At 53.2% G+C, this 22,828-nt stretch overlaps 12 protein-coding genes across 12 annotated transcripts; 6 read left to right on the top strand and 6 right to left on the bottom strand.

Moving 5' to 3' along the window:
• Nucleotides 1–370: 370 nt before the first annotated feature.
• AB675_6999 (uncharacterized protein) lies at nucleotides 371–1,492 on the top strand (the record flags this gene model as incomplete). Its single annotated transcript, XM_018147331.1, has 1 exon — nucleotides 371–1,492. The coding sequence occupies one exon, from the start codon at nucleotides 371–373 to the stop codon at nucleotides 1,490–1,492; it is 1,122 nt and encodes a 373-aa protein (XP_018003250.1).
• A 657-nt stretch (nucleotides 1,493–2,149) lies between these two features.
• AB675_6998 (60S ribosomal protein L22) lies at nucleotides 2,150–2,755 on the bottom strand (the record flags this gene model as incomplete). The annotated part of the gene is made up of 4 exons (XM_018147330.1): nucleotides 2,150–2,276; nucleotides 2,363–2,559; nucleotides 2,616–2,654; nucleotides 2,741–2,755. 4 exons carry the CDS (start codon nucleotides 2,753–2,755, stop codon nucleotides 2,150–2,152), a joined length of 378 nt encoding a protein of 125 aa, XP_018003561.1.
• A 518-nt stretch (nucleotides 2,756–3,273) lies between these two features.
• AB675_6997 (Disulfide-bond oxido YfcG) lies at nucleotides 3,274–4,168 on the bottom strand (the record flags this gene model as incomplete). The annotated part of the gene is made up of 3 exons (XM_018147329.1): nucleotides 3,274–3,525; nucleotides 3,577–3,737; nucleotides 3,829–4,168. The coding sequence occupies 3 exons, from the start codon at nucleotides 4,166–4,168 to the stop codon at nucleotides 3,274–3,276; spliced, it is 753 nt and encodes a 250-aa protein (XP_018003333.1).
• A 640-nt stretch (nucleotides 4,169–4,808) lies between these two features.
• On the top strand, nucleotides 4,809–6,286 carry AB675_6996 (uncharacterized protein; the record flags this gene model as incomplete). Its single annotated transcript, XM_018147328.1, has 2 exons — nucleotides 4,809–6,016; nucleotides 6,073–6,286. The coding sequence occupies 2 exons, from the start codon at nucleotides 4,809–4,811 to the stop codon at nucleotides 6,284–6,286; spliced, it is 1,422 nt and encodes a 473-aa protein (XP_018003339.1).
• A 363-nt stretch (nucleotides 6,287–6,649) lies between these two features.
• Nucleotides 6,650–7,318, bottom strand: AB675_6995 (Pleckstrin homology domain-containing family A member 8; the record flags this gene model as incomplete). The annotated part of the gene is made up of 1 exon (XM_018147327.1): nucleotides 6,650–7,318. One exon carries the CDS (start codon nucleotides 7,316–7,318, stop codon nucleotides 6,650–6,652), a length of 669 nt encoding a protein of 222 aa, XP_018003245.1.
• Nucleotides 7,319–8,667: 1,349 nt separating this feature from the next.
• On the top strand, nucleotides 8,668–9,948 carry AB675_6994 (uncharacterized protein; the record flags this gene model as incomplete). Its single annotated transcript, XM_018147326.1, has 1 exon — nucleotides 8,668–9,948. One exon carries the CDS (start codon nucleotides 8,668–8,670, stop codon nucleotides 9,946–9,948), a length of 1,281 nt encoding a protein of 426 aa, XP_018003585.1.
• Nucleotides 9,949–10,532: 584 nt separating this feature from the next.
• AB675_6993 (uncharacterized protein) lies at nucleotides 10,533–13,846 on the top strand (the record flags this gene model as incomplete). Its single annotated transcript, XM_018147325.1, has 2 exons — nucleotides 10,533–12,673; nucleotides 12,763–13,846. 2 exons carry the CDS (start codon nucleotides 10,533–10,535, stop codon nucleotides 13,844–13,846), a joined length of 3,225 nt encoding a protein of 1,074 aa, XP_018003178.1.
• A 573-nt stretch (nucleotides 13,847–14,419) lies between these two features.
• On the bottom strand, nucleotides 14,420–16,158 carry AB675_6992 (uncharacterized protein; the record flags this gene model as incomplete). The annotated part of the gene is made up of 2 exons (XM_018147324.1): nucleotides 14,420–14,872; nucleotides 14,917–16,158. 2 exons carry the CDS (start codon nucleotides 16,156–16,158, stop codon nucleotides 14,420–14,422), a joined length of 1,695 nt encoding a protein of 564 aa, XP_018003244.1.
• A 1,420-nt stretch (nucleotides 16,159–17,578) lies between these two features.
• Nucleotides 17,579–18,240, top strand: AB675_6991 (RutC family protein; the record flags this gene model as incomplete). Its single annotated transcript, XM_018147323.1, has 3 exons — nucleotides 17,579–17,665; nucleotides 17,780–17,818; nucleotides 17,932–18,240. 3 exons carry the CDS (start codon nucleotides 17,579–17,581, stop codon nucleotides 18,238–18,240), a joined length of 435 nt encoding a protein of 144 aa, XP_018003165.1.
• Nucleotides 18,241–18,931: 691 nt separating this feature from the next.
• On the bottom strand, nucleotides 18,932–19,873 carry AB675_6990 (Metacaspase-1B; the record flags this gene model as incomplete). Its single annotated transcript, XM_018147322.1, has 1 exon — nucleotides 18,932–19,873. One exon carries the CDS (start codon nucleotides 19,871–19,873, stop codon nucleotides 18,932–18,934), a length of 942 nt encoding a protein of 313 aa, XP_018003177.1.
• Nucleotides 19,874–20,192: 319 nt separating this feature from the next.
• On the bottom strand, nucleotides 20,193–20,969 carry AB675_6989 (Carboxypeptidase Y inhibitor; the record flags this gene model as incomplete). Its single annotated transcript, XM_018147320.1, has 1 exon — nucleotides 20,193–20,969. The coding sequence occupies one exon, from the start codon at nucleotides 20,967–20,969 to the stop codon at nucleotides 20,193–20,195; it is 777 nt and encodes a 258-aa protein (XP_018003520.1).
• A 554-nt stretch (nucleotides 20,970–21,523) lies between these two features.
• AB675_6988 (putative protein lysine methyltransferase SET6) lies at nucleotides 21,524–22,237 on the top strand (the record flags this gene model as incomplete). Its single annotated transcript, XM_018147319.1, has 1 exon — nucleotides 21,524–22,237. One exon carries the CDS (start codon nucleotides 21,524–21,526, stop codon nucleotides 22,235–22,237), a length of 714 nt encoding a protein of 237 aa, XP_018003455.1.
• Nucleotides 22,238–22,828: the final 591 nt, after the last annotated feature.

Below are 22,828 nucleotides of genomic sequence, written 5' to 3'. Positions count from 1 at the left end.
CCTGGTGACTTTCCACTTTCTCCGTTCAACTCCACCGCATCTTATCGTTTCCTTTCGCAAAATGGGTCCAGCCTTTTGACACCACACCGCCATACCGCCACAGCACCGTGGCGGCAGGTCATTGGTTGAATGACAACGGCGACATCTGGCCTCGACAATTGATCGGGACGATTGTCTTGATGAGGTTCACCGGTTCAGCACAGATCACATGCCTGTGACTGCTGAGACCTAACGACGTGCATGATCTTGCAGTTGACGAATTGACCGACGCAAGTTTGACGTACATCGTGCTACGAACAGCACGACTGCTTCTCGGACTCAACAACATCGCTGCAGCACCAGGCTATCTGTCATCGGAAGAGAGTTGAGGATGGCTCCACGACGCAAGCAGCAGATCTCTGCCAAACCCCAGACTACTGCAAGCAAATCCGAGAATGTCACCAGTGCGAGCAAGGTCAAGGAAGAGAAGAATCTGCTCCCGATCGAACTCCAACAACTCATCCTAGACCACTTCACCCGCGCCTTCCCCTGCCCCAACCCCACTGATCTCAAAGCGCAGATCCAGACAGTCAAAGGCCATCTCTACAACCGCGACTTCGTGCCTGCATTCAGCAAACCCGAATACTTGGATGCGTATGCGCTGCGCTGGAGCGCCGCACGTGCATTGGGTTACGCGGAGCTGTTCGCTTCCCTGTCACACTCTGGCGGTCTGTCATCGCTGTCGTCGCTGTCATCACGTAATGCAGATGCCGACGCATCACTGCCATCACACATTGCAGGCCTAGATGAAGCCACCAGCAATCAAAGGCAAATTCTCTGCATAGGCGGCGGGGCAGGCGCGGAACTCGTGGCGCTGTGCGCGAGCACGACCACTGCTCCTGGTTCTGGCCATACCGCCACACCGCGGCCGCCGCTGTCAGTGACCCTTCTCGACATAGCCAACTGGTCGAGCGTGGTGTCAAAGTTACAGACCGCGCTGACCACAGCGCCTGCACTGTCTGCCTATGCAAGTGCGACAGCCAAGGCAAGTAATGCACCTCTCATCGAGCCCTCAAATCTAGAAATGAGCTTCGTTCAAATGGACGTCTTGGATCCGTGGGACCAGGCCCTACAGGCAAAGGTGAGGGGCGTGGGGCTGGTGACGATAATGTTCACGCTCAACGAGCTATTCGGTGCAAGCAGGGCGAAGACCACCGGAATGTTGTTGAATCTGAGCGATTGGATGCATGTTGGGAGTGAGCTGTTGGTGGTCGATAGTCCAGGGAGCTACTCACAGGTAGGCGTCGGGCAAAGTGGCGAGACAAAGAAGTATCCTATGAAGTTCTTGTTGCAGCATACCCTGATGGAAGTCGCGAAGGGCAAGTGGGACCTGGTGTTTGGAGAAGAGAGTCGGTGGTTCAGGGTTGGGGAGAATGGGAAGGGGGAGAAACTAAGCTATGCGCTTGAGCTTGAGAATATGCGGTATCAAGTATGGTTGTATAGGCGGGTATGAAGATGCTAGTGCCCAAGACGTCGGGAAGTTAGGGCATCAATTGCGAGCGAAACGAATGCTCACATAGCAGACATGAGACAGAGACTCAGCAACTTCCCAAGAGACCGCCCCGACCAAAAGAATGCAAAAGTCTCGATCTCGTCCCACCAGGCAGCAAGCAGGTAATACTACGCAGGCATGACAACGCATTGTCAAGCTCTTCTTTCATGCTGGAGAGAAGGAAAGGAAGACGAAGCCGAGTCGGCAAGACAATTATTTATACCAGTCAACGCAGTAGACATCCGGTGCAAACCGAAAGAAATAATTCACTGACTCGGCCAAGAGCCATTCAAGTGTTCTTTGCATGGGGAAGAGCTATCACTTTGCCTGCGGCTTCATTTGCGTTTCGCATCAGTGCTCATACCAGGACATTCATCAACAAATTTGTCTCATTGATTGAATCTATGCTTGTGCATACTTAGGTAGTAGTTACACTCCCTGGAGAAGCACGTTCATCGCCGAGTCGTCTTCGTTCTGGCAGATCTGTGCTTGTAGCCTTCGATGCCGTCCTCTCAAATCAATGAGTCGACAGCATTACCTGGATAGAGCGATTGAGGCCAGAGGGACATCAGCGAGATTCCGTACTCAATCATCATCAGGATCAGATGCGACAGAGTTCTACTCGTCATCCTCATCACCCTCCTCGTTCACGACGTTGAAGAACCGCAGCTCGTAGACACCCTTGCTCGTGCTGACCACGCGCAGCCAGTCGCGGAGCTGCTGCTTCTTGAGGAACTTCTTGGTCCTGTATTGCGCTGTTGTCAGCCCGTGTCCTTCCAGATACAACTTTCCCAAGCGTTCGAAAGCCTTATTCTTTAGGTGCGCACTTACAAGTACTTCAAATACCGTCCCGAAAATGGAATATGCGTGACAACCTCAATCTTGCCATCGCCGACCTGCTTGATCTCGACATCATCGCCCAAGTTGCCGGTGCGGCCCTCGACCTTGATGCGGTCGTGCAGGAACTTTTCGAACGCGCTGATGTCGAAGATCTTGTCGGACACGGGCTGCGTGCAGTTGATGGTATACTGCGCGAGACGTCAGCCGGGCGCCTGCGGAGGAGTGAAGGAGGAATGGAACATACCTTGCTAGTGACCTTGGTCTTCGCGCCTTTCTTCGAGGACTACGAAAAGAAATGCCTTAGCCTACTGCTCTGACCAATTTTTCCAAGAGGTCGTGGGTGGCAGCAAAGCGGTGCGGCGCACTTACCTGAGTGGGAGCCATTGTGTGTGGTTGGGTTGGGTCGCAAAGAGGTTGGTATCCTGCGCCTCTGAAGGGTTTGTGATGTGATGAAAGGAGCGAGGAAAGCTCGTTGTCTCCAGAGGGAAAAGTTGAGGCCACAAAGATGGAGGATTGAGCGCATGCAATGGTGGAGCTGTGTGCCAAGATTTCGGAGAAGGCTGCGGCAGAGCCTTGGCGCGAGTCGCGGTTTCCTGCTTCAAATTGTTTGTTCTTGCTTACCTTGATTTCTTCATGTCATTGACTTCATCTCATCCTTTGCGTGATATGCGGAAGGCCTCGGGATCCATGAATAACTTATGCTTTGTCGCCACGGCTTTTCGTTGCATGTGCCTGTGCAGAGGCAAGTCACCGCACCGAATTGGGTAAATATATGAAAACATGGCACCTGGTTCGAGACGTACAAGCAATATTTGACGACATGCCGGACGACGGCTGTGATGCCTGAATGTCCTCATAACGTCAAAGCTGACATCTTTTGAGATGCAGCCGATGTATCTACTTCATTTTTGATCATCACCCATCCCCTTCATGATCCACCCACTCGCCTTCTTCGCATACTCTTCGGCAAACTTTGGATCTTTCATCTTTTCCTTGACATTCAGCGTTTTCGGAATATCCTTGCCCTTGTTGATTGCAGGACGAGCTGTCATCATCGCCTCCCAGGCCTTGACGTTCGGGAACTCCTCGATATCGACACCAGCCCAACCAGCCCAGTATACCCAACCGTAACAGGCAAAGTCAGCCAGCGAGATCTGGAACAGTGTCAGAGGACGACGCTTCAGGACTTGGGCGCGGCTTCTTACATGATCGCCAACGATGAAGCCAGACTTGCTCTTGCCGAGCTGCGTGTCCAGGCAACGATACAACCGGCGAGACTCGTTGATGTACCGGTCGATGCCATACTTGATCTTTTCTGGCGCATATCGGAAGAAGTGATTCGCCTGACCTTGCATGGGTCCCAGGCCTGCGATGGTCGCATCAGATCAGTCATTGTTATTTCAGGGATGCGTAGGTGTTCCAGATCAAGAGGTGCTAGGTTAATGTATGGGCCTTACCTCCGTGTTGCCAATACACCCAGTTTGCGGTCTCGAAGTATTCCTTGCTGCCTCTCGGATAGCTGATCTTGTGGTCTTTGTCATACCGCTCAGCGAGATACTGCAGGATACTACCGCCCTCGAAGAGGTTTATGGGTGTGCCATCCTCCAATTTGTCGGTTAAGGCGGGAATCCTGCCGTTAGGGTTGATGTCCAAAAACCATTGCTCCTTCTGAGCATTCGTCGAAATGTCGAGATGCTTGACCGTGTAAGGAATGCCGAGCTCTTCCAGGGCAATGGTGATTTTGATGCCGTTAGGAGTAGCATCGGTATAGAGGACGAGATTCGATTCAGTAGCCATGTTGCTAGTTTGGGATGGCCTGCTGGATACGTGTGAGGCGTACTGTGCAAGACGAGTTTTTGGTGAATTGCTCGTTGTCATGAGAGCATGAATGGTCAAAATATACTACTCCCTCGCGTATCCGGTAGTGTGTGACGTCGCTGTCCGCCAATTACGTGCTCTGCACCTTCCGAGTTTTGTTTACGGAATCGAAGGTGGTTTTATTTCGCAGATTCTTAACACCTGCAAGATGTTCCGCTATCGTTACAAATGCAAAGGTCTGGCCGGACGAAGCTTGGTCCTTGGATGTACGCGCATACCCGTGCCATCCAATTCGTTGTAAGCCGATGGCGTTGTCGATGCATCTGGCAGCAGAGCCGCAGAACCGAGATGCGGAGAAAAAAGTGCAGATTGACGCAATTGTTCCTGTTTCTCCAACGTATGTCTGCCGGCTTTAACACCAGCAAAGTCCTGAACACGGACGACTCGTCGATGTGCTTTCGATCGTCCGTGAGGACTGGAGCAAGACACTGGCTATGACAAGTGCAACACCACAGAGATTGGCTCTAGTCTGACGACCTTGGCATAGTCGGGACACAATGCGGTAGCATCAGGGACGCGGGCCCTGCCCCGGGAGAGACCTGCTTGGAACATCGCAGCTATGCCTCCGGCATCAAGAGGGCTGCAGCTGGCTCTACGACATTGCTCACCATACAAGCCACTACGACAATTTCAGACGCAGAGTCGTGTCAGAAGCAGCTACGTGCCTCCTACACCGAGGCCCATACCCAAGGCCAGACCCAAGGCATCAGTATGGAGCAGAGTACAACAATTAGAGATGCGACAGCTCTGGAAAGAGCTCTGGAGGAACTTTCGTGAAGCACGAATATGGGCACCCTTCCGAGCCATTTCACGCCAGATACACAAAATACCAGCACCATACCGACGGTTCATAGGCAACGTCCTCAAGTTCCTGCCCATAATCTCAGTCGCGATCATCCACTTTCCCTACCAAGTCATGCACACCAATGGCAGCTCCATGTCTCCATTTCTCAACCCGAACAACACGCCCGACCTGCCCGAGACGAAAGACAAGCTCCTCATCAAGAAGCTCGGCATGGAGAACCTCGGCTTCTTCCGCATGAAGTACACACCGGACGGCACAATCAGACGAGGCGAGATTGTCGTCTTCACCACGCCGCACGACCCGACCAAAATCGCAGTGAAACGCGTCGTCGGTCTGCCAGGTGACATCGTCACGCCCCTGTCGGGTTTTGACGGCCCGTCCGAAGTCATTGTGCAGTACAACCATATCTGGGTGGAAGGCGACGTCGACGACCGGGAGAAGAGCCGCGACAGCAACTGGTATGGCCAGATCAGCCAGAACTTGGTCATTGGCCGCGTAGTGGCGGTGCTCGAGCCCTGGTACAGCCCGCGATGGCTGAATATCGACGAGCACAACTACCCCGCCAAGCGCAAAGGCCGGGTAGCGAATGACGCAGTGGCGGAAGCGAAACTCGATATTGACCAGCAGGCCGTGCGCAGCGTGTGGACCGCGGCCGACAACAAAATTACTGTGCTACTCGCCCAGCTGCGTGGCGCAGCGTCACGCAAGACGGTCGTGAACATGCTTATGAGGGAGCAGAAGGCGCGCACGAAAGCGGCACGGCACTACGGCGATGCGTTGGATGAAGCTATGCGCAACGACCCCAACACGCGCGCCACGGCGGTAGAAGTGGTCGAAGCTTTTGCCGCTGTCTTCGAGCAGGCCGGCCTGGACGTAGTGCTAGACGAGCACCAGAGATTGGATCTGCAGCCCAATATGGAGGCGCGTGAACGTATGAAAGAGCAGGTAGGCAGAGCCGGTATGTCGAAGAGGAGCCGGAAGAGCTGTTGCAGCGCCGGAAACAGACATTTGAGTATAGGATGGCGAAAGCGGAGAAGGAGCTGGAAGAGTACGATCAGTGGAGCTGGTGGAATCGGTACAAGCCTAGGGCTGTGCTGGCGGGTCGACTGGAGAAGAGGAAGGCGGAGTGGGAGAAGGAGGTCAAGCAACTGGAACGGAGGAATGCTTCGACGAGGGAGCTGGAGAATTTGGAGGCTGGCCACTTGGGTGCTGCTACTGGGCGGCGCGAGTAGGGGTAAAGCCGTAGAGGATGGAGAGAAGAGACGTGTACAGTATATCACCAAGTCGGACGGGAGTATCTGTGGCAAGATGATTGGTTGCATTGGAATGGCGTGACATGCATATAGCAGATCTTGAGGAAAGGTCTCGCACTGTTGCAGGTTTCTCTTTTGCCAGACGACTTTTTGGCCCCTCTCAACTTTTCATGATCTGTTCCAGATCAAGGCTTTCTTCCCACAAGCTGCTTCTAACCATCAAATATGCGTCCCCTCGTCCTGTCCACCCCGTACTCCCGCGACGACCCCGGTTTTCCGCAGCTCTTACCATCTTCACGAACACCTCCAAGAACAAAATGCACCAAGAGCCCCGTCCCATCCTCACCACTTCGCCTCCTTACTCGTCGTAAACCCTTTCAGAATCGCCACCCGTTCCTCCAGCGCCCCAACCCACCTTTCGACTTCCTCTCGCGCCTTCTCCGGCGGCACCTGGCTCCCGACCAGTTTCGCGTAGAAATCTTTCCTGTACGGCGTCGCGCTCATCGCCGCGCTGAAAATCGGCTTCACCATGAACCCGTGGTGTGGGGCTAGCGTGCCCTTGTATGCTGTGCGGAAACACTCTGCTAGCTCTGCTTTTGGTTTCTGCGCTGTTGATACGTCTGATGCTGTTGGAATAGTTGGGTTCTGTGTGAGGTCCTGCCGTAAAGCTTGTGCGGTGAAATCCAGTCCGCGGACGAGCCACAGGAGGCCTTCGGTGGCGGTATGTTTCCCTGTTGACAACTCGTATTTGCAGAGGGATTGTAGAGTGGTGGATTGTGTGGGGTTGGCGAGGTAGGCGGTGCGGATCTTTTTGATGTTGCCCGTCATGTCGGTCTTCACGGGGGTGAAGGCGACAGAGCCCAGCAGGTCGAAGAGGGAGGTGGTGGACTCGGCGGCGGAGAGGAATTTGTCTGTGTCTATACCGCCGTCTGAGATTGGGACGTCCGCGAAGTGCGTTTGGAGGGTGTCGAACCAGGTTTGGGAAGGGGCTATGGGTTTTTGGGCGGCCATAGTGGTGGATTGCGGTGACCTGGTATGAGTGTGGTGATCGTGATGGCGTGGCTTGGTGATTGAGCCTGCAACGAGTGTGTGAGGAGGGGTGAGTTGTTCAGTGGGCGGTTCGTGGAAGAAGGAGATACAAAGGATAGGTGTTCAGCACAGATGTTTCTGGATCGAGGGGTGCGGTTGGAGGAGCACTTGTTTCCCCCAACCTTGTCGCCTCCCCGCCAATTGGCAGTATGCGACTTGATCACGTGATCACGGGGTGTTTTCAAGTTTACTCCCTTGAGCGTCACGGTCGACATTCCATCCCACACAACAAGTCCGCTACTCGAACGCTGGTCTGAGTCGCTTGAGCGCTTTCGATAGGTGCCTGACGGTTCTACACCCAGACAGGATAACTGCGTATCTGTACCCCATGGGGAGAATCGAATGTGTAAGGCTGATCAACTTTGAATCGATTCAAGCCTAAGAGCAGATTACGATGACGTTTCACCTCTGCAGGACGATGATGCCAAGGCAAGAGATACGAACTTGCGCCCATGCATTGCAGTGCGAACCAGACCGCTTGACGCCGCCGCGCCGGCGAAGGTAAGGGGGTGGCTGATCTCTGCCGCCGAAGGCGTCAACTACTGCTGCGCCTCCAGCCTGATCGAGTATATCTCGTATTGTGATAAGAAACTGGCTTTAGGTTTCAGGCATTTGCGGAGATGTATATCACAGATGTCGAATGAGGAGACGGTACTTCTGCTGGGGCAGGCGGCACGCAGCTTCGAGTCAAAGCTCATTGCGGCAGTGCAATCTGTGGTGGACGATGGTAGGAACAGGGGTCTGTGCCGCCACGCCCACCTGCCTGCCTCAAAAAGCCTCGATCACCTACAATGCAGCTCATTGCTACTGCGACCTACTAGACATGCTGCGATGCAGACAGCTTTCACGACACTGACCTTGGTCAGCCTTGTAGCTCTAGCGTTCAGCGCTGACTTTGACCAATGCAAGCAGAATATACAGCAATTGCTCGCCAACGATTCGATCCAAGCTTTAGTCGACGAGTATGGTTTTGATCTACTATATCACGGAAAGCTCCTCGGGTTTGAAGGGGACGATTCTGAACGCCCTCTAACATTGACACGCGAGGGCTGTGAAGCAGCATGTGGAAGTGAACCAGAACTCCTCTCAGTCATAGAAGCATTTCAGATTCTAACTACGTGGGTGTTACCAGCTGTAGCATTGCTCAGCCAGCTGCCTTATGAGTCTCTTAGCGATCGCAAGCGACGCAACCTGGAGGCATTCTTAAATTGGTTCGGAGGCCCAGCGGCCACCTTATCCACGACACTATACAACATCTTCCTGATTCAACGATGTGCCACGCTGTCACGCGCGCACGGCGCCGGGAGGTGCAGGAGCAAGCATCCGATGCATACTACGTGTTGAGCTGCATCAATCAGTACGAGTTCCCAACGAAACCCAGGGACGAGGAGAGGCAGCGTTTTCTACGGAACACGATGGTCTTGAGAGGAACCTTGTGGCCGCTTCTTGAAGACCAAGAAATCCACGAGACACAGCGCCATCAACTGCACATTCTGACGGCAAATCTGGCATACCAGCTTCGGCTGCAGCGCCGCAAGGCAGTATGGCCGGTGGCTGTAAGCATCATCTGGTTCCTGATCGCATTCATCATCTCGGTTGTAACAGCTTTCGCTGATCTCGGCGACAATACCAAGGCGCATTCACTCGCTCTGGGACTCCTTCTCAGCTGGCTACCTGTCATTGTGGTTACTAGCATCGTTGATCGTAATCCAGTCTCCGCGACAAGATGTGCGACATTGATTCAACGCTGGTTATACAACGTTTCCGCTGTGGTACCTGTCACTATCGCACCGTCAGTGCCCCTATGGACACAATCAATTGAGGAGGCGCTCGAGAAGCCTATGGACCAATTCGACATCGGAGCCTTCGTCGGTCAAGGACGGCGCCTACGCTACTGTGGCATTGTCAACGGGGTCCTCGATAAGATCAAGTACGAGGATGAAAAGCATCTCCGTCTTGCCGATCTGACAGCCAACGCCACACCCAACAGCTTCGAAGCCTGTATCAGAAGCCGGCCGCGATCGTGGTATATTATCTGGCTGCTTAGCCAGGCAATTGTCATCATGGCTTTCTCCATGGCATTCGAGGTATCCTTCAACACACCAACTATCGGTTTCGGTTGTCGCTCACTAGCATACTTCATTTGGTTTTTGGTCAGCAGTGTCTCTTGGGTCATCTTGGGCATCTGGCAAGAACCATCTGATCTTCTCCGCTGTATAAGTTGGTTCACGAACGGGTTTAGTGCCCTCGCTCTTTTCACGATCATGATGCTGCAGCTCACGAATGGGCTTAACAGTTGTCTTTGCAAAGTTAGCGTATTTGGCAGCAGAACCTACGGTGGCTACATGGACTTTGAGAACGGAGAATTCTACCATCGGCACTATCATGTGCAAAAATACTGGATTCCTGCATCTGTGTTTGGACTGTTGAGCTGTTCTGCACCCATCTTCTGGGCGGTAAGGAGATGGAGCAAAAGTTCGAGTCTGTGGAAAGTGAGTGAAGATTTGCTACTAGAACAAATGGAAGGCCTGAAGTTGGATTGGTTGACCTGAGGAAGATCCGAAGAAAGGCATATAGATCATCACGAGTGCACTGAATCCAGCCGAGTGTATAACATCCATAGATGAAATGCATGAATGATGCGATCTTACTTTTAGATTGACTGGGCATATATCTCCTGCGAATCATATGATTAGTCGACGACAGTACACTCATGACACCTTGCAAGCGTATCGTCCGCTTTGCGAAAGCGGAACATGAACATGAAGTCGACATTGACGTGCTTCCATACACACATGGCATGGATGTCAGACTGAACATTGGAAACCCAAAGACGTTGTGATGAGTGAGAGAGACCAATACTAGTACCTAATTTTCGTGGTGGTGTCGAGGCCGGCACAGGTTGGGGCACCGCTTTTTTGTACATGTAGATTGGGGCTGCCTGGCGACGTCATTTTGAATTTCCCTGCAAGCGCGTAGGGAAGAAACTCGAGCAAGAGCGAGACACTCAAGATGAATTGACGGTGGAAAGAGCCAACGCGCGTCGCGTATTCTCACATTGCATTTCGCTACACTGTAGACTTAACGATGAATCTATACACTTGACCATATCGTCTGGCGGGCTGCAGACCTTAACATGGCGGACGACATATCGTACACGTCCCATCGTCTCAAGCATGCCTCGCCCGAGCACCTTCACCTGACTATGCGACGCTTCTTCATCGGCCCTATACCCGAGGGCTGGCTCAAGGACAACAGGAAATCATGGTACAAACGACGCCTCGAGCTGAGCAACTACACCTCTCGCACCGCCTCGTTCTCGGCTGCGCAAGATCAGGGTCAACCGCATCGACGGTCGATGTCAATAGCTGATCCCGGCGGACCTTCAACAGCTGCGAGAGTCAACTTCAGCTTTCCGCAGCCTGAAGATGTCGATGATCCGGAGCCTGCTGAGCAGGGTGCGTCTGATGAAGAGACTGAGGTCGAGGCATCGGACGAGGACACTGATGGTGAACGCGAGTTGAGGCAAGTAGAGCTGGTGTCTACACATGATGCACAGCAGGCGCTAAGTCCCGTCTCTTCGGGGATAGTATCGCCCAAAGCCATGCCAATATCGAGGGACAAGAGGCTTCAGAATACTAAGAGTGCTTCGGAACATCCCATAGGATCCGCAGACAAGTCAGTGGCTTCAAAACAGGAGAGCTTTCACACAGCTCAGCAGAGAATCGGATCGTCATCGACAGCCGAGGGGCCTGTGGTCGATCGTCAAGAGTCTGGTCCATCTGTCGTGGTAGATGAACCTAGTCGAGACGATAGTGACGGTACACGGTTCTCTTCGTCGATCAGAGAATCAGCATACACAGACGGTGCATCTCCAGAGACGGACAATGGCTCAAAAACAGAACTCCTGCGGCGAGACAAAGACGCTGCTGCTCAGCGCACCGGCAGCCCAGCTCGACCAATCAGTCCCAAGTCCGCGATGCGACCAATGCAAGACCATGATCCGTCACCGTTTATAGGAAATGGAGACCAGCCCAGAATGCAACTCCAGCGTAGTAGTACTGGCGTTCGCTTCAAGGTGTCGGAAGGCATCACCAACCGGCAGGCTCGAGTCCATCGACGTGTTGACAGCACGCGCAAACGCGTCACTGGCCACAGACGCAATACACTGAGAGAAGGCACCATCGTCAAAATGGAGCGTATGCTCGTCCGTATAGACATTACTACCCAGCAGCCGCCTGACACTCTGGACGAGAACGAAAGCTTGAAAGTCGAGACACGCATGCTTGAGAAGTGGCGAGAGTTCATGGTGGTCGTGCGGAAGAGTGGAGTGTCTGATGCCGATGATTTCCGACTTCAGATATATCAAACACGAGTCATACCTGAAATCGAGAATGAGTCTACACGCAAGAAGCCGTCAAGAGAAGTGAGGCTGGATCCGAAGACTACCCGTGTGAACCTATACTCGTCGCTTGACAAATCGGTCGTGGTGTGGCATCCCTACAGGAAGGGTACAAGAATCGTCATTATGAAGGCTTCTTCTACTGCTCACTCGGTTGAGTGGTACACATTCCTCCGGGATGCAATGGGCTGGAAGCGCCCAGCAACATTACAAGTCAATGTGCCTGATCTCGACGTGCAGCTACATCTCGACAAGCCGTTTGAGGAACTCACAAAAGCCATACAAGGCGCAGAAGATGAGAACACTGCACTCGTGAACACCCTCAAGGCCGAGCAGGCTGTTGCTGGCAAGATCGTTGAAAAGTGTCTCGCAATGCTCGGTCATGACCCTGAGTGGTCCGACATTCTGGACCGCTGGAAAAAGACCGCGCAAATCGGGTTGGCGTGGAAGCGATATGATCGACTTGAGTGGGTACACGGCGTGTCGGAACAGAAGATGTATGGCTCGATGGCGATGCAAAAGACACACGAGCTCGAGCTGAGGCCAAAAGAGCACTATGCAACGTCAGCCCGAGGAAAAAAAGGCGTGGTACATGAAGAGCCTGCGCCGGTGGAAGGCTTCCTGATCAGACTGACCTCGCAGAAGGGAGTGCATCAGCGCATGGGCAAAACATTCCACAAGCGCCTGTACTATTATACGCAGAATCAATTTCTGTTCTTCAATCAGCCGGCCAAAGCGACGCCACCACATCCGCCGAGGTTGTCTACGATAAGCGGCTCGAATATACCGACTGCGAGCGAAATCATCGAGAAGACGCCGGAGACATTCGATGTTCAGCCATATGAAGTTGATGAGCAGGGCAAGATCAAGTGGATGTCGAGAGATCATCAAACAGTCAAGCGACACGACCTTGAGGCTGTAGAAGAAGCACGACGGAACATCGCCAACACTGAAGCTGCAGAAGCTACATCAATCTTTGCCGCATTCGCAAGGTTCGGAAGATGAAATGGGGCGCACAGCCTGGCGATGAGAATCGAAACATAGGCGAGGATTCTGACGTGGATTTCCACAATGACGTTGACTCGTCAGACGACGAAGATGGCACAACATCCGCAATTGACGACAAGCGTACGCTCGAGCTGGTCCACGATAATGGCCTCACTATTCGATTGCAGGCCCACAGCAAGGAAGCCCGCAACGAATGGATCACACGCCTGAAGAGTCTAGTCAAGTACTGGAAACTGCGCGCGACCTCTGACATGGAGCTTTACAAAGCCGTTCGACGCGCCAACCTGTCCAATCTCAATATTGACGAAGAAATGGAGGCCTTCGTGGGCCAGTTCGGCCGCAAATGGGAAGTCTCTCGCAGTGAAGCCAGCCCGGAACTTTACCACATGTGCGGCATAGCCAGCTGCCGCACCGTCCTGCTTTCGGGCATCCTCTTCCGTAAAGCCCGTCGGCGTGCCACCTTCCAACGCTGCTCGGTCTTGCTTTCGGCGGGCGGGAAGCTGCTGATACACCAGGCAACAATGCGCAAACGTACTGGTAAGGAGATCCGGCATCTGCATCAGGAACGGCAGGAGGTTGTGGACCTGAGCGAGTGCTATGTGTACAGTGGCTTCCTGGTCGAGGAAGATCTGCTATATTCGAACCAAACCTTTGATGCGAACAACGTATCCTCGGGCGGCGCACGTACGCCGCGGGTGTACCTTGACACTGTAACAGGCGAGGCATCGACGAGCCAGGATGTTGATGTGATGACTTGTTTTGTGCTGTGGCGTAACACGAGACGTGGCTGGTTTCGTACTGCCGCAGGTCTTGGTGGTGCTGGTACCTCTCAAGAGCAAGGAGAGAAGAACGGGAAAAGAGCGCGGATCAAGAGGGTGGCACAGCTGGGCGTACCGGGAAGGGGAATGGTGTTCAAGTGCAGGAGTCGGGCGGAGAGAGACCATTGGGTGCTGAGCATTAACGCGGAGATTGAGAGGGCTGTGGAGGGGAGGGTTAGGGGCTTGGAGGGGCTAAGTGCGGAGGCACGGGTTGAGTCGTAGGTGCTGTACGCTGGCGGAAAGCCATGCTGGTAGGAGGACCTTCCATCTCGCGTCATCGGTTCCAGATAAATTCTTTTGCCGTCCTCAAGATCCCTTCGTCATTCTAGCACTTGCCTTGAACACTCCGGGCGAGCAGCTGACACAAAAGCAAGCGTGGGGGAGGAACTCGCCCCACTAGAAAGCAGCGAAGGCTCTCGTAGCATAGCAATGTACCATGCGCATTTCGGATATTTGTGAGACAGGAAGGAAGATGATTAAGAGGGCAACGTGGATACTTATACTTCTTTCGAAGGAGTGGAAGTCCGGTGCAAAGCGAAGTTATCACTGCTCTCATTCGACCAGGGAACATTCACTGCTCTTTGCGTGACTCAGGTCAACTCTTGCTTGTGGATACTCAATCGGATAGGCCATCAGTAGGGTCATATTGTCTCTCATGAAACTCACATGTCTCTTGGTCTCTCGAGCGAGATAGGAAACAACTCAGGCATCGAACCATTATACATACTGGACGACCGGCTCCATCGTCGTGTACTATTACATAGCCAACACAAGCCCTGCAACCATCGCATTACCTCAAACAACCACGATCTCAGTATCCGCTTCCCTGGCCATGACCGCCCCAAAGACCTTCGTATCATTTACACAGAAATACCCTAACCGCTCAGCAAGCTGCCCATCCTCGCCTGCTTCCAACTTCGCAACGAGAACAAGGCCGTGATACTCGTACACTTCATCCGCATACCCCGTACGCGAATCCCACGCTGCGCGCCTCCGCTGTAGTCCGACAAGCGGCAACAGTCCAATTTCGAAGCTTGGACCCGAACGACGTAATTTTGCAGTGAACTCCTCCATATCGTCCATATAGCACTGCACTTCACATCGTAGCACGCGATGCTTTGCCACGCTGGCGGAATTGCGGATGAACCTCCGGATCATTTTGGGGCGGACCTCGCTCGAATGCAGCCGTATAGATGAGGGCAGCTTCCCAGCCTCGATCTCGTCTGCGGACGGCCACTGAATATCCCTCTCGTGGATAAGTTTTCCGACGAGGCGGATGCTCCGCCATTGACCTGTCCCCAAGGCGCGTCCGCAAACACGGGTTCCGTGGCCGCGAAGGACGGTTCAGCGAGGTGCACGCCGTCTGTTTTGGCGCCCCAGGATTGGTAGATGCTGGCGTTGATGAGGCCGTTGATGGATGCCCAGCTCCACGAAGGCGCGCGGAGGTCGCCGGTGATGCGCTGGGATGGTAGACCGCTGGTCTGGCGGCCGTTGGCCACGTGCCAGAGGAGGCATGGGATGAGGTCGTACTTCCATAGGCCGGCGAGGTAGTCTGTTGCGGGCCGGCACGCGGACCTTTCGTCATGGTGGACGAAGAGGGTCTCGGAGGCTATGGCACCACGAGCGCGGGGCACGGCGATGGTGCGTAGGTACTCGACAACGTCGACTTGGGATTCGGTTAGGTAGGCTGGGGCGAGGCCGAATGAGCGGGCTAGGCCGGAGATTGCGACGAGTTTGTCCGTTTCCCGCGTCAGTGAGCAAGCTGAGTAGAGCTCGGCGAGGTAGAACCAACCGAAGAGGTCGCGGTGGCAGGTGAGAGAGGGAAATGATGGGAGCGGAAGTTTGTCTTCCTTCAGTGGGGAGATAATACGGGATGTGAGACTGCGGGTGGGAGTCTTGGGCTCGAAGACTGTTGGTGAGCGCGCTAGTGTGGTTGCTGCGCGGGCTAGGGTCTGAGGTATGTTCTTTGGGAGGCCTTCTGGAAATGTTTCGCACGCGAGCTTCTCGCGACACTCCCAGAAGACTTGGTCTGGGCCGAAGTGGACGATACGGTGGGAGAACAGTCGCTCCTGGAGGACCCAGCCACGTCTGTTTATCGGGTTGCCGATGAGCTCGTCACGGGCGAAGTCCTCTTCCACGATGAAGTGCGTTCCTTTGATGGTGACAGGCGGTAGCTCGCGTGAGCTCGAGCGCGGCCTCGGTCGAGGAACCTCTCGGTCGATTTCTACCCGGTATGGCTCGATATCGCGGTGACTGGGCGTTTTGAAGAGACCGTATGGTCCGGCGTCCGTATCACGACCCGCTTGGATGTTCAAAAAGGCATGTCGATAGACCTCTCCCATACGTGCTGCTTCCTTTTGCCAATCCTCGACCCAGCCTTCTCCTATTTGCAATATGCACAGACTGTCGATCCACAAGTATCGAAGTTGCAAGGCGCGAGCGACCTCGACGGCGTCTCGAAACGTCCTTGTGAGGAGCGATGGATCAATGTTTTGTTCCCACTGTGGCAGCACTTCCGCATTCAAACGCGGCATAGTATCGGGTTTGACGCTCCATCGATGCGTCAGTGATGCATAATGCTGGTCCATACGGTCTCCTGGGCTGCAGTCAAGTCGGATCTTGCCATTTTGGAGATCTAGTAGGCGCGTCGGATGGAACTTGTGGTCTCGATGACCAGTGTCTTTGCCCTGATCTCCGGTGCGGCACTGCTCATGGCTTTCTGTACAGGCCGAGTACCAGCCCTGTACAAGCCGTTGGATACGTTTTGTCCACATCGAATAGGTGTGAATGTGATCGTGATCACTCCTCCAATCTCGTGACTGAAATGCCGTTTCAGGCGAGATAGGAGAAACCAGGTCGTGGTCTGATGGTGTTTCATCGGGCTCATCTGGGCATTCTTCGACAACTGGCAAAATCCGGAATACGACTTTCTTCCATACAGGGTTGTTACCGAACTGGAAGCATATACCAAAATCGTCCTTGTTGAACCATACCGGCGACCACGAATAGAAGGCCTGCGGTTGCCTCCACAAACTTGAAACACCTTGCATCACACGATGCACCCAGGGATTCCGCCATGTGCTTTCAAGAACCTGCCTCTGATCCTTGGACAATTTGCGCCAGATGATGGTACAGATGTGGCAACCTTCTGAAGCTGCTTGAGCAAGTCCAGATGGGGACCCGTGGTGCATGTAAGCCGGAATAGCGATGCCGCGTGTTGTTGTGTAGTACCATGGCCTGTCACTGCCCTTGAAGGCAGTAGCGCATGCCGAGCAGAGCATAGCACAAGGTTACGGCCGATTGGTCGCGCGTCCCACGCATTGATCGGAAAAGCTGACAATGCACGATCTGAGTTCGAGACTTCCTTCCTTCATTTCGCGATATCGTTTGCAGAGCACACTGCGGCCTTGCCTATCTCCTTTCGATGGAATTGAGAAGCTGCTGTGATGTACAAGGCGCGGTAGTTCGTAGGGAGGTTTCACACAGAGCTCGGGCTATCCCGCATAACCGGTCTCTTAGCGCGAACCATGCCAAGACATGAGCTCCTTCCTGCTACGGTCACTACGATGACGACCCAGCATCCTTCGCACATTCAAGGCTTTCGAGGGAGTACAATTGCTGCCACCGTTGGCCATATGATGCACGACTCCAAATTTAGCCATAAATGACAATTTCGATATCCTTTTCAATCGTTTCTGCGGATGTGATTACTTTCAATGACAGCCAATCAAGAGCGTGGCTTCACGCCAGGGGCCGGGCCTTCAACGTCACGGCTTCCCGGTTCTTACCTCAGCGTTGGGAACTTGACGATAAACATATCTGGTGTCAAAATCTGTCTTCATTGTGCACAGATATATCTATCGGAATCGTCCATACCCTCGAAGGCGACATTTGCTGGAGAGTTCCCTTGCAACCAACGTATCCTTATCACAAAAGCACTCACAAGGCGAGGAAATGGCCCCTAACAAGCCAGTGAAAGTACACAGTCCTGATGGACTTCAAATGCCCATGTTCAGTCAAGCGATAGAATACAATGGTCTTGTAAGCGTTTCGATATCACGGTCGATGTTCTGCTCGGAATCTTCCAGTATGGCCTGCGAGGCACATGGGCATCCGGCTTGACGGTTCTGTCTTCACCTAGCTGATCGCGGATAGGTCTACGTCTCTGGCAACATCGGCTATGATAACAAGACGGTGAGCTGAATCCGATAGAAGATGAGATTGAGCTTTACGAGTGGCTGGATTTGTCTCTCGAATCCGGGATACTGTACTCAAAAGCAGACTAGTGCTGATATGCTCCTCACCAGCTAACACCCGTCGGCGTCGGCGTTGCCGACCACACTCGACAGATCTTGAAGAACATCCAGATTGTCCTACGTGCGGCCGGCTGCTCCAAACCGAGTGGTGGACTGAGCAACATCATCAAGGCGAACGTCTTCTTGACAGACATGAAGGACTTCAGCGCTCTGAACGGAGCATGGGTGGAAGTTCTCACCGCAGCACAAAAGGAAGACGGACTCATTGGAGAAGGCCAGGAGGCTGTCATGCCGGCTAGGACGTGTGTCCAGGTTGCGGCGCTGCCATTTGGAACGGATGTGAGTACCGAGTCTCCTTGATTTCATCATCCCATCGGACGGTGATGGCGCTGTGCTTATTCTGGCAGTCTTTGAATTTGCCAAGACTCGATGTGCCACCAATGCTGACTGTGTGTACTGAAGGTCGAGATCGAATGTATCGCACATCTAGATTAGCAAGTCTGAAGCCGATGAGCGAAGGACCGCGACCTTTGCGAAGTGTATATTCAGCTCCCACATTTTGTGCTTCTCATCACGGTGCATTGCTCAACGGGCTGCCTCAGCTCTCCTAGCCGTGTCAGAGTCGTATAGTGAGAACGGACACTCGCAGTCAAAAATCACTTGCCCGGTCGCCCACAGCAACAAACACAGATTCTTGGCACTTGACTCACGTGCATTATATATTACTCTTCCACGATTTCTGCCCGACAATCGACCACGAATCGATAGGAACGAGAATGCCGAGGCCCTTCACTTCGGTGTAGTGTACTTGATAGGCGAGCAGTAGGGTTCTCTGACTGTACTTGGTGACTGGTCGGTTGTCTTTTTTGCTTTTTGGAGCTCTCACGCTGTTGTTAGTAGAGTAATGGCGTCGATCGTCGAGGCAGGTTGCGCGGATGGTGAGGAGACGAGGTGTTACTGAAAAGATGACAATAGCTGGATTTACTGAACCGTCAAGGGCGACGGAGTGTTCCTCACACCCATCAGCGTCGCAGAGTCCTCCTTAGCTCTCCTACATGATTAACGGTTGATTCAAGTCGATTTCCCACCCTACACTCAACTGCGGCACTTGATCATACCGACTCGACCTCAGACTGAACCTCGTCTCCTGCAGCGTCGCCATGTAGCTCTCACCCGCTCCCTTCCTCATACTCTCCAGAAACGCCCAAGTCATAGCGCCTGATGCCCTCCCACCAATATTCGCATCCGCACTCGTCTGGTCATCCCGACAGCCCGAGAACATCGTCACTGTCTTCCTCTCGCCTGCATAATCGCCCTGATAGTCACTTCCACCGAGCCCTTCGGGATCGTTGCGATGCTGCCACGAGCGGAAGAAGTTCGTTGCGCCGGCGTAGAGATCTTTCGCTTCCGCAAGCTTGTACGCGGAGAAGGGACCGGAAAGAATGTCAGCGCCTTCAGCGAAGAGCTTGACGCCCTCTTTGAGGTTGTCGAGCATAGAGATGTTGCCGTCGTCGTCGGATTTGTATACGTACGGAAGCTCCAAGGCGGATCCGCTGTGGCAGCAGTCGAGGATCACGAAGAGCGTGCTGTTGGGTGGCAGATTAGAGATTAGATGTTTGTGTAGAAAGTCGCTGCTGATCTGACCTGTTTCCTCGTAGTCTACAGGTACGATTGTGTCGAGGAGGCCTGTGGGATGTCGACCTGTTGGATCCTCAACTTGTCCGCCATGTCCTGAATAGTGAAGGAAGTTGCATGTTCCCGGCTCAGAGACCAGCCAGTCCATGGCTCGGATGATGTTCTGGCCGGTGGGCATCTGCATGCCTGGTCGGTCGTCGCGTAGAACAACCTGGTCCTCTGGTCTGTATCCTCGATAAGAGAGAAAATCGGCTACGTTCTCGATGTCTTGGTGACAGCCATGAAGTTCGTGCTGGCTGCCTGTATAGTTGATGCCGATGAGGAGAGATCGTTTCCGTCGGTTGCCATGGCCAGACATGGTGGTGGCTATTGAGTACAGGCGTTACTTGAACGATGGTACCCACCGGCAAGTTGCTTCCGCGCGAGAAAAGCGGTCAGAGCAGATAAGCGAGCGCTGAGATTGAAATGAAGCACCCCAAAATCTTCGATATGGAACGCAAGAAGTTCATCAGTGTTCAGCAAGTCACTGATCAAGGACAGAGGGTGACGCAAGCTAGTAGTACGATGTAAGCTAAGAACGTCGGATAGAGTTAAGCTCAAGGTTCTCTTGGCGTCGTCTTGTTCAGCATTCATCAGGTTCTGCCTTCTTCAACTGCCTCAGTGCTTCGAACCTAACCTCATTGCTTCTCATTCTCTGCAAAGAAGAAATTTGCCCCCACGATGTTTAGATTGTTCTCTTTGGCCCAGTCTCTCACGCCGTGCCTTGGCTTGCCGTAGCCCCAGTGTTGACGGTCCTTGGGCTCGCTTGCTGCGGCGTCCTTATCGCCTTCCAAGAGCACGAAAACGTAGCGATGCGGTCCGGTCTTGGGTGGTGGACCAGGTGGCTTATAGCCCTTGAGCTCGCCTGTCTGCTTGAGCGCATACGCATTACCGCGTGGACCATCAACAGATATTTTGGTGATATTGATCAGCCAATGGCACATCTCGCTCCATTTCGGGTTCATGCGAGATTTGGCGTCGGGATCAGTCAATGCAATGATGAAAGTCTTGTTCGTTGACAAAGCAGCCGGATTTATGGAACGGAAAGTGAAGGTCGGCCGATGCTGGACATGCTTGACGGGGATGTCGTTGCCGAGAGAGACCACCTCGTGATGCTTGGGATAGACAATGTCGAGAGCGTACGAAGGCTCGAAGTCATCCAGAACATCCCCAATGATCTCGTTGTCCTTGAGCGTGTCTCGTATAGTGTTGGCAACGCCTACATCGGTGTTGATGGGGCTCTGTAAATCTCTGCTGACAACGCTGTCGGTGAGCAGTGCTGCAGTGAGTACGAGCAAAGGATACAGCATCATTGTGAGGGACGTGCTGCTGTATCGTGCTATCTTGTCCTCGAAGAACGAAGCAGTTTGGTCCTGGTTTGGGAAGTCATGAAAGCTAAGTTCCCCACAGGACATTTCGTCATTGCGGAGCTGTTCCGGAAATTGTATCCGTCAGAAATATTCAAGGTTGACGCGTTTCGTGCGCCGTGGACTCGTGGTCCTTTCCTGCCGATAACCTTCTGCCGATGTAGACCGTCACCAAGGGGCGCTCGAGCCATCAGTATCGTTGAATCCATCTAGACTGGCAAGCTTGCTCGTCTATGTCCAGCTCGTCATGGCAACTCCCGTCGTCTGAAGATTTCACTGTTCGCTCAAGCTCAAATGCTGGCCGTGGTGTCTTTGCCCTTCGAGATTTGCAAGCAGGCACACATCTCCTAGCCACTTCACCCATACTCTCGCCTACATCTTATGTGATTCTCCGGGCTTATCGGCGCGAAGTATGCGCGTGGTGCTTTGCCTACGATCGTGGGCGAGATTGGAAGATTCGACTATCAAACACGGCATTGGCATTTTGCAAGGAGGACTGTCGGGATGAGTGGCTTGACCTATATGGCAATGGAGCGCTCGCCGCTCATCAAGCCCTGGAAACGGCGGTCCAGAGGACCCTCAAAGATCGAAATGATGCAGAAATGACGGAGACGGAGACCTTCTACTCTGCGGACGTGGCTCGACAGAAATGGGAACAGGCTGCTCGTGTCAGTGACGAGCTGCGCTTGGCTCGCGAGGCACCAAAGCTGTCTAAATCACAGAGGCAGCTTCTTCGTCAGCATTCAGAGGTCAAGTCGATTGAGCCTGACATCATCGCCTATCTCCTGTCCACAGGCCTGGTCCGTCATTCTACAACTGCAACCTCTGCACTGATGGAGCTTGCGCCGAATGACAAGGTCTACGAGTCCGCAAGCTTAGATGAACATGTCCGCGCCTTCCACCTCTTGACAGCAATTTTGCCCATGGAGATGCTGTCTAGCATCAGCGCGTCACTTTGCACAGAATACGTCTCTCGTGCCAGCCACAACGCTTTCTCCATTCGACCGACGGCAGATGGCGATCACAGTGGCGAGTTTCTCGGATATGGTGTCTGGCCAGAAGCAAGCTTCTTCAACCACTCGTGCAACCCAAATGTGAGGAAAGTAAGGAATGGAAGGCAGTGGTCATTCACTGTGGCGAGGGACGTGGAGCAAGGCGAGGAGTTGTGCATCACGTATCTCGGTGGTGAAGAAAAGGAATTAGATGTCGTGGAGAGAAGGAAGAGACTACAGACCGAGTGGGGCTTCATGTGTGGCTGCGAGAGATGCCAGAAGGAAAGCGCTACGAACGGGGTCAACAGGAAAGCAGATGACTGAAGGGATGAATAGGTCCCCGATTGGCATGACCAACGTTGCGACAGTCTATGACTGCCGCATCAATCTTTTCGAATTGAATTTGAGCTGACAGTCATTGCACTTTTGAAATGGACCGGCCTTGGCGTAATGGTTCATTTTGGCTCACTAACGTGGTGGCTTCTAAAGGTCGAAAGAGCCAAAAGGCAACACACGTGGGATATCACTGCCACAGCTGATATGCCAAAAGCAAAAAGCCAACCACATCACAACAAAGATCTGAGAACCATACTCCGCGCCTAGTTAAAGTACACTTCGGGGTCAGCGAAGGGTTTCTGCGAACTCATTTCATGTCGATCTGTGGTCGGCTTCTCGAACAAATTGTTCGACAATAAAATATATACTTTCAGTCAGTCACCTTGACAACTGACTACACAACAAACTGCAATTCCCCTGGGAGAACTATAGGGTTGGACTCGTTCATAACGGCGACGAACAGACTGAAAAGGTCAAGGCTACAGTGGATATCATGAAAGGACCTCTATCTATGAAAGTCTTAACCCTCCTGCCTTGATATGCCTACAGAGTGCTCCCGCATCGTCGAAAAAGCAATGA

The sequence above is a fragment of the Cyphellophora attinorum genome, assembly GCF_001299255.1.
Source record: "Cyphellophora attinorum strain CBS 131958 chromosome Unknown Contig5, whole genome shotgun sequence".
Classification (NCBI taxonomy): Eukaryota; Fungi; Ascomycota; class Eurotiomycetes; order Chaetothyriales; family Cyphellophoraceae; genus Cyphellophora; species Cyphellophora attinorum.
The sequence above is the reverse complement of the archived record's forward strand: the minus strand, read 5'-3'. Positions and strand labels throughout refer to the sequence as shown.